The sequence below is a fragment of the Epargyreus clarus genome, unplaced genomic scaffold (assembly GCF_041222505.1).
Source record: "Epargyreus clarus isolate Ecla_fem2 unplaced genomic scaffold, WU_Ecla_fem_2.2 ptg000007l, whole genome shotgun sequence".
Taxonomy (NCBI): domain Eukaryota; kingdom Metazoa; phylum Arthropoda; class Insecta; order Lepidoptera; family Hesperiidae; genus Epargyreus; species Epargyreus clarus.
Genome location: NW_027332215.1, coordinates 15181098 through 15201113, shown reverse-complemented (window position 1 = coordinate 15201113; position 20016 = coordinate 15181098). Strand labels below are relative to the sequence as shown.

The window sequence follows — 20016 nt, the reverse complement described above, 5'->3', positions numbered from 1 at the left end:
ATTAGCAAGGATATTTTTATATGCTGCAGAGATGTGGACGTTGCGACAAGTTGAACGAAAGAAGATAGATGCTCTGGAAATGTGGTGCTGGAGGATGATGCCTGGAGTCTCTTGGAAAGAGTTTCATACTAACGACTCTATACTCCAGGAACTCGGCATCACACAGCGTCTATCGAACTTAGTACAGCGTCGTATTCTAAAGTTCTTAGGACACATTTCGCAGAGCTACGCTATTAAGTGTCTCGTCGTGTAAAGAAGTGTGGAAGGCACCAGAGCACGAGGACACCCACGCGATGGACTGGCCAAATCATAATCATAATCATTTATTCATTTGTCAGTAAGGATTACAATATTGGATGTTTGCACTTTGGAAACAACGCTTACTGTACCAATTATTGGCGTACAAATGATAACAAAATTTCTAATCTAATTAAAATTACAACAATTATTACAAGTTTATGTCAAATTATTACAAACACCACAATTACAAACACTTACAAATATTGATAACAATGAAAATTAATTTAAATTTAAACATTTTGCGCTATTTAGTAAATCAGATATATATGTTACGTACATTACTTGTCATTAAGATTCATTAACTGTGTAGAAACATTTCTGTACAAGGTATGTTCGAAACTTTTGTTTAAATACGAAAGTATCTGACAATGTTCGTATTTCTAACGGAATTTTATTGAATACATTCGCGACCATTCCGAAAAAACTTTTTCTGAGTAAGCGAGTGTTTGCATCTATACTAGTAAGTTTATGTGCATGGCGTGCTCGAGTTTTAAATGTAAACATTTGACTGTTTGCCTTAACAAATATTGCACATTCATCAAATCAGCTGTGGGCGGTACATTGACAAACTTAACCTAATGGTACATGAAGCTTTAGCTACTTCAGACTACACTGTTTTATCAGTCAAATAATCACTGAGCCTATAGTACGCTTATTTACATAGCTTTTGTTTAACGACAAGTTTAAACTTTTTTCTGTGAAATTCAAGATGTGGTCGGGTATTTATTGTAGTAACGAATACAGTTATCCAAGATCTAGCCACCTTACATAATCTATATTTAGGTATGGTTAGTTTATTTCTGTTTCTAGTATTAAAGTTATGGTGGCTACTCTTTTTTTCAAACATATCAGTGTGTTTTCTTACATACATTATATTTTCATAGATGTATTGCGTATGTACCGTCAATATATTAATAGTGGGAAAAAGTTCTCTTAGAGACTCACCACGCCACTCATATTGCCCTTATTGCTCTTTTCTACATTACATTTCTATGATCTTATAAAAGCTCGAGAGAAACTTCTACTGAACAGAGTGCACTATTTCATTCCACAAGAAATACGTGGAAAGGAATCGTATGCAATTTTCCATTCGCACGTACACGTGAAAGGCACTTCACGCCAACACTTGTAATCCCCAAGGGCGTTGATTCTACCTACCCTTATAAAATTCACGTTTTAGAATTTTCCACCAGAGCTGTGCGATGGATGAATGAAAGTATGGATGTGTGTCCAATTCAATAATATTGCTTGATTTTCGTTACATTATCTTAGCATTGTTGGAAATGGGTTCAAAAATGCTGTTTTATTTGATGCGAACTAAGCAGTGATAGCCTAGTTGCTAAAACTCGTCCTTCGAGGGGTTCGAAGTTCATATGCCTTTTTTTTTTGTTTTCGAGGAGGAAACCTTCAAAAGGTACTGGTGCCGTGGGAGCGACACAGACCTATGTGGGATTCTTACTGCACTAAAAACCCCCCGGTGGCCGGCCTTGGCGCTGCATAAAGGACTCTGGGATCTCCAAAGGAACACAACCGGAGTCCTCTTAGCGCGTTGTATCTTCGGGCTCCACCCAGTTGAGCATACCGCTCGCCACCGCATTCCGTCTGGTGTACACGACGGTATGCAACCACACAAACCGCCGTCCTTCCCGGGGTCGCTAGCCGGGAGGTTCGAGCTCCCACTCTTGCCGCCCGCAACCTTGGAAGCCCCTTTTAGTGGCCTCTTACGACAGGCAGGGGATACCGTAACATATTCTGATCCCAGAACTACAGGGACACCGAGCCTGGCCTTTACCTACGGCCGCGGCGACTCCACCTCCGAGAAAAAAAATGATCATGATTGTGCCCTTAACCTTATGTGTTCCATCCTTGTCAAGGGGAGTGCTAACCGTCTCTCCTTTCAATAGACAAAACCGAAGTTCATATCCTATGCACACACTTCTGATTTTTTACATTTATGTGTGTATTACAAATTATCACTTGCCTAAACAAACTACACGCCCGAGAGTTTTTCTTTATGAAAAAAATGGTCTCAAAGTTTGAAGTCGACCAATTCGCCTAAATTCTCACTCTGAGAGGAGACCCGTACCCAGCAGTGGGAGAGTAATGTGTATACGACGAAATGCCAGTTAAAGATTCAAGTCCTATGTAGCTAGTAGCTATGTGCAGACCAAAGTAGACACCGTCCGTCTTACAAGTCCTATGTACAGTCACCTTCAGAAGTAGATGAGCAGATGAATATTTCAAAAATACCTACACACCAAAGCGTTTATGAATAGCTGAATACCCCTAGCATCATAATTTGATAAACATCATAAAGTATCTAGTAGATTAATACTAACGCGTCAAAAGTAACTGAAAATAGTATGTGCAAAATAGCTAACGTCACTATATGATATGTCACTGTTCAACTACTTTTGACAGTAGTGTTTATCTACTTTTGAAATTTTATAACGTTCATCTAATTATGGTGCTAGTTGTGTTCAGCTAATTATGAACGCTTGAAGGTATTTCTGGAACCTTAATATGTTCATCTACTTTTGGAACTGGCTGTACTATAACCTAAGCAACCTCTTAGCACAAATAGTTCCGTAACTTAGCTTCACTCATCTCGTAGCTGCCTCGCACAACTCTGATGGATATATGCGTTAGATATTCAAAATTTTCTATAATATACATATATAGATATACCACTAATAAAGACGTAGTAGTATATCTATGTATACATACATGTTTAAATAATAAAAGATTTTATAAATATTGACGATGTATCAAAAATAAATTCACCTTCGTGCAACTTAGTTCCGTACCTAAAGGGTAAAAACGGAAATCTATTACTAATAAGCCGTCTGTCCGTCTGTCACAGGGCTCTATCTCTGGAACCGTAGAAGCATAGAGAAAAAATATAAGTCTATGAGACACTTTAAACTTTCCACAGATAATGTATAATGGTGGCCTTTATAACAAGAGCCATGTTTCGACTTTTTTGGCTTTATCTATTGAGTCGTCGTAATAAAGAGGACGTTCAAATTTTCACAATTCACTTCTACGGCTGCTATGATGACAAATACTAAGAATAATAAAAAACAATAGGTGCTACGGAACCCTCCGTGTGCGAATTCGACTTTTACTTGGTCAACTGTGTTAAGTAGGATTTATTATTTTCAAACTCTTAACAAATTGGAGATGTACATGTAAATTTGTTAAGACTTTAACAATTACATTGAATATGTGTGATATATTCATTATCATCATCAACCCATTACTATCCCACTGCTAGGCACGGGTCTCCTCTCACAATAAGAAGGATTAGTTTATAGTCCACCGCACTGGCCAAGTACGTATTGGTAGACTTCATATACTTCATATTTGAAAACGTTTTATTTTAAGATTTCAGGGGTACGCAGGTTTCCTCACGATGATTTCCTTCATCGTTTAGGCACGTGATCATTAATTTCTAATACGCACATAACTTTGAAAAATCAGTGTTGTGGCGTGCCTGGGAACCTCGGACCCCTCGACCAAGAGGCCGAGTTTCTTAACCACTAGGCTATCACTGATTTATATATTTGTTCATGTATAATATTTATAATAATACCAGTGAGATGCAGCGAAGAACATAATAATACACATTTTATTATCAAGGAAACTTATCAATGGTACAATTTCAGATCCGGTTTAAGCGCTTTCAAATTCAATGATATTGGCAACATACTATCTGCGAAGCCACTTGAAAGGCAATGCCGGTTTCCCAAAGGAATTCCGCGTATTTTACAATCTTATGGCGAAATTTGGTCCGGATCGCATCCGATCTCAAATATTCAAGATTGTTCGTAAGATACGATGCAGTTAGCATTATGGAAAATACATTTGAATTTAATTTTACCAATATTTTATTATAATCTAAGAAAAGGACGTCCCATTACTATTACTATGTTATTATTATTTACTTTTTATGTTATTTTTGTTTTAAACCATACATCAATATCGACGCGATAATTAATTTGTTTACACATCCGTCCCAGTTTTACTTTGTAGAGCTCATAGAAGAGTTTTTTTTTCTGTTTCATGGTAGAGCTCAAGTTACGAATTAGTAAAAGTATAAAATTATCTGTATCTTTTGTGCATAAACAATAATATAAGTAGAACCTCTTTTTATTGGTCTTAGTGAAATCGTTCCTGTAAGACTTTTGCCGCCCCTATTCTTACAATTATATTCGTTGTCCAATCGTAAAGAGAAAACGTGTTAAAAATTCAATCTAATCATAGCTATCTACGACCTATTTTGAGCACCGAATAAGATTTTCCAGTGTTGCACATTTATTATAGTTCATTAATAAATGAATAAAACAGGGATCCATAGTCTTTCCCCGTAATACTCTGCAACCCTCCTTTAACAAATCAATACTGTCAATAACTGCCAAATTGCCGTCACCCGTCAAATTGTAAAAATGGTCCATTTCGGTGAAGATTGATTTATAAGAAAAACCTACGGGTTTTTCGCTCACTATGCGTTTGCTCAGACAATGGTCGGCTACAAAAAAGACGACACGATGACGCCTAACCAAAAGCTGATAGCAGGATGCGTATCCGCCGTAACAACTCGGTTCATAACTCAACCTTTTGACGTAATAAAAATAAGAACACAGTTGTCCAGACAGTTGTCGGCGAATAGACACAAATCCGTCTTTGAGACCACTAAGAAGATTTGGATGGAGGAAGGCATTACAGCCTTCTGGCAAGGCCACAATCTTGGACAGGTGTGTAGACGTACACAATTACACTTATATAAACTGTAATTGGTAACTGTTTGAAAATGTTGTAAACGCCCAGCGACTGAACCAGGTTTTTTGTTTAGAAGGATATTGACCTATCTAAGGTAAGTATTTATGAAGCTAATCAATAAATCGGTAGTGTGTATTACCACTATCTATAACAATAGAATGACAAAAATAAGGTCTTCCTAAAGAAATATAAATTATAATAATATGTGGTATACTACATGTGTCATAGTGTAGTAGATACTTACAAAGAAAATAATATAGTATCAAAATTAAATTTAAGGTTTGTCTGGTGCTCTTGAGTAGATTTTAACACTTAGAAAATCTTAGGCCGCCCACCCTTACTACCACTATTGCACATACATATTAAATTACTAGATTTGTATAGGTAAATATGCATATAATATATATTACTGTAAAAGCCCGAGTTGGGGTAAATTCTAAGATTTGGAGTAAATTCTAGGATTTGCGGTAGATTTGAAGGTGGTAGAACCCTTTGTGGTTCGACTCCGGCGGCACCACCGCCACACCTATTACTACCTAATAACAGCTGTGTTAGGCGATGCTGTGTTCCGGTTTGAAGGGTGTGGTAAGGGAGACAGACTTTTTCGAGGCGTTCCAGCTTAATTCTCAGAGGTAGCGGCGCAACTGTGGCCGACCTCAGCTAGGAATATCTAATCCTATCTGGGGTTGATTACAAATGTCCATGGGCGGCAGTATCCACTTACAATCAGGTGGACTGTATGCTCGTCTGCTACTCCTATATTATAAAAAAAAAGATTCCATTTACATTATTAGATGGTATTGAGCCCTACTTGTGATTACATTGATAGAAAGCTACACTATACTCAAACTCGCCCACTATTTTGGCATTCGAATACCAAGCGAACTTGCTTTAACGGTGAATAAAAACATTTAAAAACCCATACTTCAGAGCATTCTCTAATTCTTAAAGGTGTGTCTAGTTTTCCAATCCACATATGGTTGGGGAATTAAAGTAGCACCACCGCCGACCTATTTCTGCCTAATAAGCAGTGTTAAGCGCTGCTGTGTTGTGGTTTAAAGGGTGTGGTAAGAGAGACATACTTTTCCGAAGAATTCCAGCTTAGTCCACGCAACTGTGGCCAACCTCAGGTAGGAGTGTAATAATATCTGGGGTTGATTACAGATGTCCTTGGGCGGCAGTAACCACTTACCATCAGCTGGTTTGCATCGTCGCCTGTTAATCCTATATCATATTAAAAAACTATAATTCTACACATCTGGGAAGATCCACGCACAGTTGTAATGGTTATTTTAGTCATTATGCATATTAATTTTGATTTTTGATGTGATTCAGCTAATGAAATCCAGTCAATCCCAGCGAATTTTTTCGATTTGTCATCCTTTAGAAACTTAATGCACTCATAATTGGTATAGTCCGCGTAAAACTGCTAGTCCGCTCTGAATATAGAAATGAATCACGTCGCCATAGCATATTGTATGACTACACCTGCTCGCAACAAGAGCGGACTAGCAGTTTGGCACGGACTAAAAGTAACTTTTCCATGTAAGTTCCTCCCAAAATTGATTCAGTTGCTTCTAAAATACGCAATCAAAACCTTTAAAAGTGATAAAAATAAGCGTACTGACAGTTTCACTTACAATTATTCCGTTTTTACAATGTTTGTGGTTGTTATTGTATTGTTTACAAACTTACGTATTTACCTTTTTTTTGCTTACTATTTGTTTCAGATACATTCTATTGCGTCAATAAGCAGCCAGTTCTATGTCTATGAATTAAGCACAAAATATGTCTATACTCTGACTAATGACAACGGATATAAGTAAGTAAGACATCAATATTTGAAAGTGGTAGAACCCTTTGTGGCTCGACTCCGGCGGCACCACCGCCACACCTATTTCTGCCTCATAGCAGCAGTGTTAAACGCTGCTGTGTTCGGGTTTGAAGGTGTGGTAAGGGAGACATACTTTTGCGAGGCGTTCTAGCTTAGTTCTCAGGGGTAGCGGTGCATCTGTGGCCGACCTCAGATAGCAAAACCTAATTTTATCTGGGATTGATTACAGATGTCCAAGGGCGGCAGTATCCACTTACTATCAGTTGGACTGGATGCTCGTCTGCTACTGCTATATTATAAAAAAAAAATATATATAAAATGACAATAAACTCGTCGAAAATAAAGTGATATAATGTGGTAGAGGAGACATGCTTATCCGAGGCAGTCCAGCTTAGCCCTTATGGGTAAGACAGGATAGTCCCGCATGAGAGCAAATACCATCGGGAACGCGGAGGAGTGCTAGAAGCATACCCGTGATCACGACAAAGTGGGTCCAGAAGAGAATCATGGGGTTTACACGATAGATGTCAAGTATGTCCTCTCCGCTGACATCACGGCAAATAAGGCGCGAGGACGTAGCTTAACTAGGATTGATTATAGATATCCATGGGCGGAAATAACAACTTACCATCAGGTAGGATGCACGCTCGCCTGCAACTCCAATCTAATAAAAATACATTGTCTACACTCATAGCACCACACTATTTTTTTTTTGTACCTGGGTGCCATGAATACTCATAAATACGGATAACAAACTCCTTGACCCAGTACAGATATCTTAATCATTCAAATATCTGTCTGGCCGGGGATCACACCTGAAACTACCTGTAACACAATGATCAACTATGTATTATTATAACATACTTAGTTTAAATGATGCCAAAATATAGACGTTTAGATAAATTTATGTTTTACTAACCACATAAACGGTTTACTTATTGAAATAGGAAACCTCTATAGAAATGCGATAAAATTTCATTAGAATGGACTTAAGTAAATGGAATTTGTAAAAACTGTATAATAAGTAAAAATAGGTAATAAAATTAAGTTCAAACTACATTAACACTTAAGTAAAAAAAAAATCAACAAAACACATACTCCTTATGTATTTGTATAGCAATGGAACTCATAGAGATTATTTTGCGCTCCTACTCAAGTTGCAATAAGTTGAAAAGATAGCAATGTGCTAAGTCTGCCTTCCTATAACGAAACCAGAGAAAGTAAATAAGGCCTGAGATCACAAGCTCTGCGTATTAAATCTCACTAAGCGTAATCGAAATTGGAGAATACTAATACTCGTTGCAGAAAGAACTGATACCTATTCTCACGCTATGTAAACTATATATTATACTTCGTGCACATTTTCTAAATGTAACGTGTAACGAATGAAATATGGTATTTTTTTCTTAACTTTCGGATGTATATATTATCTGTATGTATTTATATTATATAGTATATTTATATAGATATATATATAGTAATGTGTTTGTATATATATATTCTTTTCTTTATGCCGCCATCGCTGTCTTTCCTACTGCCCGAAGGTTGATTGGCAGAGAATACTTTATAGCCACGTTTCCCAACCTGTGGTCCGCGGACCCCTGGAGGTCCGCGAGTATATGTAAGGGGGTCCGCGGTGTCATCTGCGGACCATACATAAATTGCTCATTAAATGTAAAACAGTCGCTAAATGAAAAATCAGCAAACCACTTTTATTACAAAAACGTGATGTAAGCACACGGTATTTTAAAAAAATCAAAAAGATGCATCCAATGATGTATAACACTATTAATAATCTAAAAAAAAACAAAAACATAAATCAGTCTTTCAAATTATGTTTTGGCGGGGATTGTTTTTTTTTTTGCTCTTCATTTTATTAAGGGGGTCCGTGGACTGAAAAAGGTTGGGAAACGCTGCTTTATAGCATTAAGTCCGCCTTTGTGCCTTTACATTTTTGTAAGGTTCATAAAGAATAAATAAATATATTCTATGTATCACTATGTATTGTGCTATTTTGTTTAAAATTTAAAGAACCACGCTACCGTATTAGAAATGACGTAATGATATTCGTTTTTATGTAAAATAAATAAATAATACCTACTATTATATTTTTGAAGGTGGTAGAATCCTTTGTGGTTCGACGCTAGCGGCACCACCGCCACACCTTTATCTGCCTCATAACAGCAGTGTTAAGCGCTACTGCGTTCTTTTTAAGGGTGTGGTAAGGGAGACATACTTTTCAGAGGCGTTCCAACTTAGTCCTCAGAGGTAGCGGCGCATCTGTGGCCGACCTAGGAAGATCTAATCCTATCTGGGGTTGGTTACAGATGTCCATGGACGGCAGTAGCCACTTACCATCAGGTGGATTGCATGCTGTTTTTTTTTTACGAGGGGGAACCTTCAAAAGGTTGTGCCGTGGGAGCGGCACGGGGTTATGTGGGATTCTTACCGCACGGTATGACGGTATGCGACCACACATACCGCCGTCCTTCCCAGGGTCGCTGTCCGGGCGGTTCGAGCTCCCACTCTTGCCGCCCGCAACCCCGGAAGCCCCTTTTAGTTGCCTCTTACGACTGGCAGGGGATACCGTAGCCATATTCTGGTCCCGAAACTACAGGGACCTGCTTGCTGGTCTGCTACTATTGTATTATAATAAAATCTAAATTAAATTTTCAGGGCATTCCTAATATTTCTCTGCGGGATATTTGCGGGATGCTGCAGCGCCACTCTCACAGTGCCCTTAGAAGTGATCAGAACACGACAGATGCTCGTGAAGGACCAATACAAAGGGCTGTACAACGGCGCCAAGGCGGTATACCAGTCTGGTGGGATACTCGCCTTCTACGAAGGATGGTCGGCTTCAATGTTGCAAGTGATGTTTATAGCTATATTATAAACTACTTTGTTGCTTAATATATGTCACAGCTTAGGATATCTTTCCACCAGAGATTTGTGAGCTAAGCTAGTAACATGCTAGGGAAAATAGCTGCACCGCTCGCAATCCTTAACGCAGCATCACTATCAACTCATTTCTGTCCTACTGCTCTCACTGGCCACGGGTCTCCTCTCTAATAAGAAGAATTAGGCCATAGTCCACCGCGCTGGCTAAATGCGAATTGAATACCTTTGAATACTTTTTTAAGAATTCAGGTATGCAGGGTTCCACACAATGGTTTCCTTCACCGTTTAAGCTAGTGATAATTAATTTCTAATACGCACATAACTTTGATAAATCAGAGGTGCATGCCTGGGATTTGAACCTCGGACCCCGATCAAGAGGCCGATAGTCTAAGAGAGAAAGATAAATCTCGCATCCATAGTAGCTCAAATCTTTAAGTCACAAAAATAGCTTAGCTACCGAAACTCAGCAATGAAAATCGAGCATCCCTATTGTATTCGTAAGACATCCATACCTTAGCTACCTAACAAATTTATTGTGGTAAGGCAACTTTATCCTTGTGTCTAGCTTAGCGTTGCGATATTTCAGAAGGGTTACATGCGTAGGTGGTCTTGCATACATGCACACAATATGTTATCAACTATGTTTACATTAAAGTACTACTAAATTATTATCTTTAGAAGTGCAGGTGGCACTTGGTATCAATAGTTGTACACTCACCAACTTTTCATGTACTATATATTCTCTCTAAAAACTCATAAATGATTTATTTTTTGAAACCGAAGCAGTCCACCTGTTGGTGAGTGTTCTCTCCCGCTACTAGGTATCTGTACCTCCAGATAGATTATGGGTTCTGTCTTAAACAGATCACAGATTCGCTGCCACTACTGAAGACTAACACGGTCGCCTGATCCGTGTAGCCAACCGCGACATAGATTTATAATATGAAAACCCCTTAAATAATTGTTTATAAACAATCAATCTTCTTTCATCTGTTATATTTACAAATGTTTCATCCTTTTGTAAAAATCCACTTCCTGCGTAATCAAAAATTAGGGTTATACAAATAAGCTCTGTCCTTATTTCTTCTTAAAGAATAAAATGGTATTTTTGCAAATACATTGCAAAACTATAAATATATACATATTTACTTACATGTTACCATTGAAGGTGAACCCTTTGTGGTTCGACTCCGGCGGGACCATCGCGACTGTTGAGTCCTGTTTTGAAGGATACGGGTCGGGCACCCGACGCCGACCTCAGGTAGGAATATGTAATCCTATCTGAGGTTGATTACAGATGTCCATGGGCATGAGTAGCCACTTACCATCAGGTAGACTACATGCTCGTCTGCTACTGCTATATTATAAAAAAGAATGTGGAGCGGACTTAAGATTAAAAAACAAATATAATATATGTACTTCATGTTTCTGACAACCTTTTTCCGCCCACATTATAGTTTATTAGTGCTTCAGGGAGAGCCGCGACATTTGTGTTACCGACAGATAAATTAATACAGATAATTTTAAATTATATCTACTAATATTGACTAAGCTATAAGATATATTACGTGTGACAACCCTATCGACAAAGCTGTTATAATCTCCGGATTGCAAACTCATAATTCCACTGAATCGCATGTGGTCGAGTACGGGTTAATGATAGGAATTATAACTTGCACAAGCACCCTCGTATTGAAACGGTGAGTGACCGCATCACGGTGCAAGTGGAACGCGAAATCCTCTTAATATTAACCAAGAGATGCGGCCTACAAACAATGCTAGGCTTAGTTAAGCATAGTTATAATTACGAGACGGCGTGACGGAGCGGTCACTGTACCGGTCTGACGCGCAAATTGTTCCAGATTCGATCCCCGGCTAGACAGATATCTGAATGATGAATTTGGATATTTGTTTTGGGTCTGGGTTTTTGGATGGAACCACACAAAGAAGAATACAGATAATTCTTTATTGTTTGTGTCTATTACACCCACAACACAGTTTTCCCTAGTATGGGGCTGTGACTGTAGGCAGCGTGTTTAAAACAGCCATTGCAATTGATAAATCGTCATTATCGTAATCAAGACACATTGTAGTACATATTATAATGAAACTTTACCCGTCAGGGAAATGAACCCGAAACTCTACGTACTAGACCGCCGTCGTAACCGCTATGCATCGTGGAAGTTCCAAGTAGGCTGCCTGCCCGCTCGTTACATAAAATGTAGCAGTGTATATGACACATAAATACCGGTCTCCGCGTTAAGCGCAGACAAATAATTTTTATTATACCAATATCTGGAGGCACGGCAGTGCCTCCGCCAAGTCGAGCCTAAATATTGTTCTAAGTTTAAATCAAATCAAATCAAATAGTTTATTTGTTAATAGATATAGGTACAATAAGGTGGTTTACATGTTACTGACAGTTCTATATCTAGTAGATATTTAATCAATATAATATCAAATCAATATAAATATAGTCTAAGTTAAGCAGTGATAGTCTAGTGGATAAGAAACTCGGCCTTTCGAACGAGGGGTCCGAGGTTCAAACCGCAGGCACCTCTGATTTTTCAAAGTTATGTGCGTATTAGAAATTAATTATCACTTCGTTGTTGCCAGATGCACTGTAATTACAGTATATTTGCTGTAATTTTACTTTATTTTACTGCATTCACTGTATAATGTATTACAATTTTACAGTGTATTTGACTAAAAACACTGTGTTTGACTTTATCATTCACTATATCTAAATTCTAAATATATATAACTCAAAGGTGACTGGCTGATTGACATAGTGATCTATCAACGCACAGCCCAAACCACTGGACGGATCGGGCTGAAATTTGGCATGCAGGTAGATGTTATGACGTAAGCATCCTCTAAGAAAGGATTTTGATCAATTCTACCCCCAAGGGGATAAAATAGGGCACGAAAGTTTGTATAAATCTTCTTTGTTAATAATATTACTTCGCAACGCGAGCGAAGCCGCAGGCAAAAACTCGTTCACTATATTTTTTTGCCGATCTACTGTAATTTTTTCATCAGTGCACTGTTATATTACAAATCTGTCCTGGCAACACTGTACCATTTGTTTAAAACAGTGAAGGAAAACATCGTGAGGAAACTTGCATACCTGAGAGATTTATATAAAAAAATCTCAAAGGCATGTGAAGTCTACCAATACGCACTAGGCCAGCGCGGTGGACTATGGCCCTGGGGGGTTACTACCATCTCTTAACACAATATTATTTTAATCATACTTGTACTTTTTTGCAGGAAATTTAACTTTTTAAGCAAAATATGTCAATTTCAGTTGGTTATATACAATGGATAAGCGAAAAATTAATAAGGGTTTAAGTTTGTTTAATTGTGTATGACGGAATATTTTACTGTTTAAAGGAGGAAATAAAACTTTCCTGAACTACGATAGTTTTTCAAAGATGGTGGTAGGCTCCCTGATCCTTCTCATTCTGAGAGACCCGTGCCCAGCAGTGGACATAATAGGATGATTACATGATGACACAAATATTGTTCAAATTTTTATTCACCAAACATATTACAGTTATTGCTAAATACCTTGAATGTATCAGGCATAGCCCACGTTAGACAGAATAATATTTTGTTGTACAATATTTTTACGAGTACGGCCGGTGTCTGTGCCACTGTCAGACTAAGATAGGGAGGCAAGTGGAAAGCGCCCTGGGTCTCTGGTCCTGGGTGGCATCCAAATGTCTAGAAGTTCTCATAAAGAAATTTTTAAAAGCTTGTAAATTACATCGACTTCTTAGACTAGGGGCCTGCTGTAACTTTCCACCTCGGGCCTCATTCAACCTTTTAGCCCAAGACCTCCGACAATCCTAGTCTGTCACTGGTCTATGAAGTCGTGTAATCGTGTTATGGTAAATATAAATACTATTTTGCCTGTCACGGCACGCGTCTGTTACGCTCTGTGTCGGTAGATGTAAACGAACCGTAACTATAAAGTTGTTCCGTTACCGTAAAGTGTTTGTTTACAATCAAATACTAATTCTAATTCGATGGTCTAATCTCCCCTACGGTCATGACAGTGACGAATGACAGATAATTTCACCTGTCATACACGGCCGTCACAAACGTCACATTCGAATTCAAGTCTCCTAACGGAACTCCGATCGGACGCGCGCGCGCTGCTAACAAATCCGTTATTCTTCAAAATTTCGAACCCCATCATCCCAGAACCCGACATCATCAACCATCGAGCTTGTGAACTATCGCCGGTGGGAGTCATCTAGACTGTATGCAGTATTTAAGGTACGTGCCGTGTATGTGCCTGATCTGTTTGGCCTACAGCTAGTGCGAACATCGTCTTTAGATATTCGAACGTCCAGACTCCTGTCTGTCCCAGCTGTGGGATTAAAGCCTGGTGGATGCGTATCCTACAAACGTTATTCGTAAAATAATCAGCCAGATCTAATTTCAAAGGTAGTAACCCTTTGTGGTTTAATCCTTTCTGGTTTGAAGGGTGTGGTAAGGGAGACATACTCTTACTTTTCCGAGTCGTTCCAAGTTATGTGCGGCCGACCTGAGGTAGGAATATCTAATTCCATCTGGGGTGGATTACAGATGTCTATGGGCGACACTAGCCACTTACTATCAGGTCGACTGTTCACTCGTCTGCTACGTCTACATTACACAATAATTATAAAAATATAACCACGCTAAAATCGCACACGGAAAGTCGATAATCCTGATCCCTGACGGTCCTGATGAGGAGAATGGGATAAAATTATTAAAATCGCGTATTGTCATCGGTTCTTAATAATTGTTCAACATATTAAATTAATTGGACCGTTCAAAGTGGGTAAAAATCAAGTTCAAAAATTCCGTTACATACATACATACATACATACATACATACAGGTCGAGCTAATAAAAGCGTGGTAAAAAGGTAGAACTTAGTACTTACCGTAAGTAGTTGAAACTCTCAAGTACTATTTTACAAGTTATTCCGTGAAAAGTGTAAGCATAAGTCGATAATAATAAGCTAGAACGAGGAAACGGCGTGTGTACGTACCTACTAGACTCTACAACTTCCAGTAAGAGAAATGTCATACATTACGGTGTAACTTATGTATACTGCAAAAACTTGCAACGGTAAAACCTTGCAGTTTTTCATTGCATTAAACATCCTAACACTAATCAATATTGTTGATGCGAGTGTGTGTTTGTTTGTTTCTATATTTGTTTGTTTGTTTGCTACGCTGTCACGCGTTAACTACTTATGTACAGTAATGGGTTTAAGATGATGACATCATCTTCAACCCATTACTGTCCCACTGCTGGGCACTTATCTCTGAACGAGAAGGATTAAGCCATAGGTATCCGCGCTGGCTACTAACTACATAACCGATTGTCATTAAATTTTGTACAGATGTTGTCAAGGATTCAAAATAGGACATAGGATATCTTTTATCCCATAGAAAGTACCGTTCGGGAGGGATAGATAAAAACTAAAAGCGTAGTAAATAGTTAGTTTATTTTAAATAAATCACAAACACCTTATACTTATACTTATTATATACTAAATGTATATAATATACACTACAATTTGCTGGCTTGCCTTATGTTTATGCAAAAATCTACCAACCTTCTCTTTCTTGTAACGTCATAAATATTATAATTCGTAAGTTTACTTTCTGTTTATTAATTTTAATGTTATAATTTGTCAATATAAAAAAATTTGCTCTTACCCGCGGCTCCACTCGCACTCACAGGTTTTATCTATCAATCCCTCGCAATCGGTACTTATTAGAGATATGTCCGGGTCCCTATATCCTTTTTTTTATAATATGAGAGTAGCAGACGAGCATGCAGTCCACCTGATGGTTAGTGGCTACTGCCGCCCATGGACATCTGTAATCAACCCCAGATAGGATTAGATATTCCTACCTGAGGTCGGCCACAGATGCGCCGCTACCCCTGAGGACTAAGCTGGAACGCCTCGGAAAAGTCTATCTCCCTTACCACACCCTTCAAACCGGAACACAGCAGCGCCTAACACTGCTGTTATTAGGTAGAAATAGGTGTGGCGGTGGTGCCGCCGGAGTCGAACCACAAAGGGTTCTACCTCCTTCATCCTTTTATGAACCCCTGAAAATGTGTGTCCAAAATTCCATGACGATCGGTTATATAGTTAAAGCGAGAAACAAACAAACTCACATTCTGATTTATAATATTGGTTAGGAGGTGTTATTACACTATAATGCTTTGTGCCATTACTAATATTATTTTTAGGACAGATTATAGTGTCGTGGTGTTTAATGCCCTTCCGATGTTGGACGTAACAAAAGTTAAAGCCAAAATCGGCAGCAATCCATCACACTACTTCAGTACCTGTTTTTGTTTTTACCACGCTTTTATTAGCTTGGGTTGTGTCTATGTATGTATGTATGTAACGGAATCTTTGAACTCGATTTTACCCACTTTGAACGGTCCGATTAATTTAAAATGTTGAACAATTATCAAGAACCGATGACAAGACACTATTTTAATAATTTTATACCATCCATCAGGATCGTCAAGAATCTGGATTAACGATTTTTCTTGTGCAATTTTAGCGTGGTTTTTAGTTTTTAAACTGTATATAATTATTTATATTTGGCGATCTTTCCCTACGTAGTTCAGCCTGTTTTAGTATCCGTCCAGAAAGTAACTCAATTACTAACTCCACTTGTTAATCATCGACCTCTAATAGATTGCCTAGCAAAGATTAAAATTAATGCCTAGTTAAAAATATAAAAAGGATGTTTGGTAAACAAAAATAATAATAAATTTTACTGTACTGTACTCCGTTATTTTGTCAAAATCCCAGGTTGTCGCCTCGCTTCAATAAATATGTAAAAGGCTATATTAATGACGTTTTTATGAAAGTTGAGCTGAGCTATCAATCAATCAATCCAAAAGGTTGATGTCATCCATATGTTACACTACACAGCACAGTCTGTCCTTGGTGGAAATCAGTCTCAGTGTAAACCGTACAAGGGAGGAAGTACCTACATGAAAGTGGTCATACCCCACTTTCGCGCCACTAAGGACGAGAGGCTTACTAATAGAATATAGACAGCCAATACCCACTATAATCAGCATCGCCTACTCTATCACCTACCTCATGTGGAATAACTACCACTTGAATGTGTTAATTAACCTTTTTTGCATTAAATATATTTTTTGTGTGAGACGTCTTCATATCTGTTAAAATTAGTATTATATTTATTTACTTACAAAAATTTGTTATATGTTCTTTCGTGTGTACACACTTTCTGTAGCTCTCAGGCCCTTCACAAAAGGGTTGTCTGTATTTAAATATCCCGAGGGCATTTCATTTCTCATATATTGTCTTTTGAATCTTATGGTCATTTTTACTTGTTACCTTTGCAATTTTATGATATACCTGAATTTAATATCAAGTACATAACTTAAAAGTATTTTTTTGTAGCTTAGGAGTAGCTGTCGAGTATGCTGCCCAGATTATGGTAAGTGGCTACTTCCGCACCATGCACATATGTAATTGATTCCAGATAGGATCAAATTCCTACCTAAGATGGGCCACAGATGCGCAGCTACCCCGGAAAAATACGTCCCCCTTACCACACTCTCCAAATCAGAACACAATATGCTAACATTTTTTTTTAGGCAGAAATAGGTGCGGCGGTGGTGCCGTCGGAGTCGAACCACAAAGGATCCTACTATATTAAAAAACTGAATACTAATATATTTATCTTAAAATTATAACCGTATTACTTATTCTACCGTAACACATTTTTTATTAATTTCAGTTGGGTCCTGCCATTGGCATATCATTCTCCGTATTCAGATGCTTTCAACCGCTTATCCTGAATCAGTTACATCATTGCAACGGTGAATGCGAGCATCCTATGGCAAATGCCCACAAACCAGAACACCTTTTGCTGGCAAGCTCCATCGCTGGTTCCATTGCTGGCTTTGTATCGAAGACAGCTACCTACCCATTGGAGCTAGCCAAGCGTCGACTGCAAATTGGGGTAAGTTATTGTGTTATGTAATTTAGAGGTGTTTATATTATTTTGTACCGAGATTTTGTCAAGTGGTCGAGTTTGCTGGATGCTCTTATAGGACTGATTTTTTAAACAACTTTGCTTATTAAGTCTAAATTGAACTCATTTATGATTTAACGTTATGCTACTTATAAGATTTAAATCAAAACAAACTTGCAGACCTGTTATCATAGTGAAAAATAAGTCAATACTAACTAAGTAAACATGTGTATATATAATTAATCTTACACTTTGATAATAAAATAAAGTACACAATAGAGAATTTTGTATTGCTCATATTATGTGCATATTATTATTTAAATTCAATGAAAGTAGAGCTAAATATGCTTAAATAGTGTAATAAATGCATATTATTACGTACCGTAACATTTAACGCCAAAGAACTCGTATAACGTGGTTACATAAAGCGAAAATGTTATCGATTCTCATATAAAATGAACGCAGTAATCGCGGAGGAAATAACGCAGACACTTGACAAGTTCCTATGGTATTAGTTTAATGTGAACGTAACAAACTTGAACAAATAACAAACGTAACAAACTTGTGGCGATCATAGTGTAGTATGTACAATTGTACATATTAGTTACGATTTGATTTAACTGCACTTAGTGTGCACTTAGTGTGCTTTTCCACCAGTGATATGCGAGCTTTAAGCTATGTATGTGTTTTTATATAATATATGATTAGCAGACGAGCATGCAGTCCATCTGATGGTAAGTGGCTACTACCGTCCATGGACATCGGTAATCAATCCCAGATAGGATTAGATATTCCTACCTAAGGTCGTCCACAGATGCACCCCTACCCCTGAGGACTAAGCTGGAACGCCACGGAAAAGTATGTGTACCCCTAGCACACTTTAAGCTTAAAATTACTGTTAATAAGGCAGAAATAGGTGTGGCGGTGGTGTCGCCGGAGTCGAACCACAAAGGGTTCTTCCACTTTCATGTTAATAGGCAGAAATAGGTGTGGCGGAGGATATGGGTATCAAATTAGGGGTTTCTGAGAACATAATACAATAAATAAATGAAAGTACTAAAAAGCTTGTTTTTTATATCATTAGAGAGTACTAAAAAGCTTGTTTTAATTTATTTTATATCATTATTACTAATAAAGTGAGCGTATTTTTTTTCAGAGTCACAAAGCCGACGATAAATACCAAGCGCCAAGTACATCCAAGAATCTAGTGAGGTGTACCAAGTTAGTGGACTGCATCACCACTACCCTGAGGGCCGAAGGGATCTCGGGTTTGTACAGAGGTTGGGAAGTCACTATATACAAGACACAAGTACATAGCGTGATAGCCTTCACTACATACGAACTTCTATGCTACTTTATTAGAGAAGTTAATCGTGGGACCAAAAACTTGTAATATTTCTGACCTTAATAATTCAAAACGGAGGCATATAGTTAAAATGTGTAATGTGTAAATTAATCTCTATATTTAAATTATATTGAAAATAGTGTATTTATTAAGTCCTTAATAAAAGTCTGTATTATTTGTTGTCGTTTTACTATGTTTTTATTTAAAATTTAATTGAATTAATTTCAAAATATTCTTGTATAGTTTCTATGGTGCTTTATTTCTTTTTTTTTATAATAGAGAAGAAGGATAAAAGCTTGCAGCTACTCCCTGCCGCCCATGGACATCTGTAGTTAAACCGAGATAAGATTAGATTCCTACCTAAAGTAGACCACAGATGCGCCGCTTCCCTCGAGGACTAAGGTGGAGTGTCTCGGATAAGTATGTTTCCCTTAACTCACCCATCAAACCAGGACACAGAAGTGCTACCAAGTAGTTAATAATAGAATGCTGTTATTCGGTAGAAACACGTGTGAACCACAGAGGTTTCTACCACCGTCTTTTATAAAATATTTACAGATTTTACAAATATCCTTGGACCATGGATCTGTAATGAACCCCAGATTGAATTGGAGTCTTCCTTCAGGTCGACCATAGATGTATAATTGCTATCCTTGAGGACAGAAGCCTCATGGAAGTGTCTATTTTATTTATAGCCATTTGTGCCATACATCGTATAAAATTCATGTGTCTATCTATAACAGTTCAAGAGAGCAGAGTCGGAGAGTAGGTAGAGTCATATGACAGACGAACAGACATCAGAGGCT

General features: G+C 37.9%; 1 protein-coding gene and 1 non-coding gene across 2 annotated transcripts; one reads left to right on the top strand and one right to left on the bottom strand.

Moving 5' to 3' along the window:
- Nucleotides 1–2119: 2119 nt before the first annotated feature.
- Nucleotides 2120–2208, bottom strand: LOC140743814 (U6atac minor spliceosomal RNA). The gene has a single exon (XR_012102512.1). It is a non-coding gene; the product is annotated as a U6atac minor spliceosomal RNA (small nuclear RNA).
- Nucleotides 2209–4697: 2489 nt separating this feature from the next.
- Nucleotides 4698–19387, top strand: LOC140743114 (mitochondrial thiamine pyrophosphate carrier). The gene is made up of 5 exons (XM_073074174.1): nucleotides 4698–5057; nucleotides 6813–6904; nucleotides 9593–9788; nucleotides 17629–17853; nucleotides 19022–19387. Exons 1-5 carry the CDS (start codon nucleotides 4824–4826, stop codon nucleotides 19256–19258), a joined length of 984 nt encoding a protein of 327 aa, XP_072930275.1. The 5' UTR covers nucleotides 4698–4823; the 3' UTR covers nucleotides 19259–19387.
- The last annotated feature ends 629 nt before the right edge of the window (nucleotides 19388–20016 follow it).

Excerpts from the sequence above, each read along its gene's own strand:
- LOC140743114 (XM_073074174.1), top strand. The coding sequence starts at position 4,824 with ATGGTCGGCTACAAAAAAGACGACACGATGACGCCTAACCAAAAGCTG. Across the intron at positions 5,058-6,812 it reads AAGGCCACAATCTTGGACAG|ATACATTCTATTGCGTCAAT; the intron begins GTGTGTAGACGT and ends TATTTGTTTCAG. Across the intron at positions 9,789-17,628 it reads GGTCGGCTTCAATGTTGCAA|TTGGGTCCTGCCATTGGCAT; the intron begins GTGATGTTTATA and ends TATTAATTTCAG.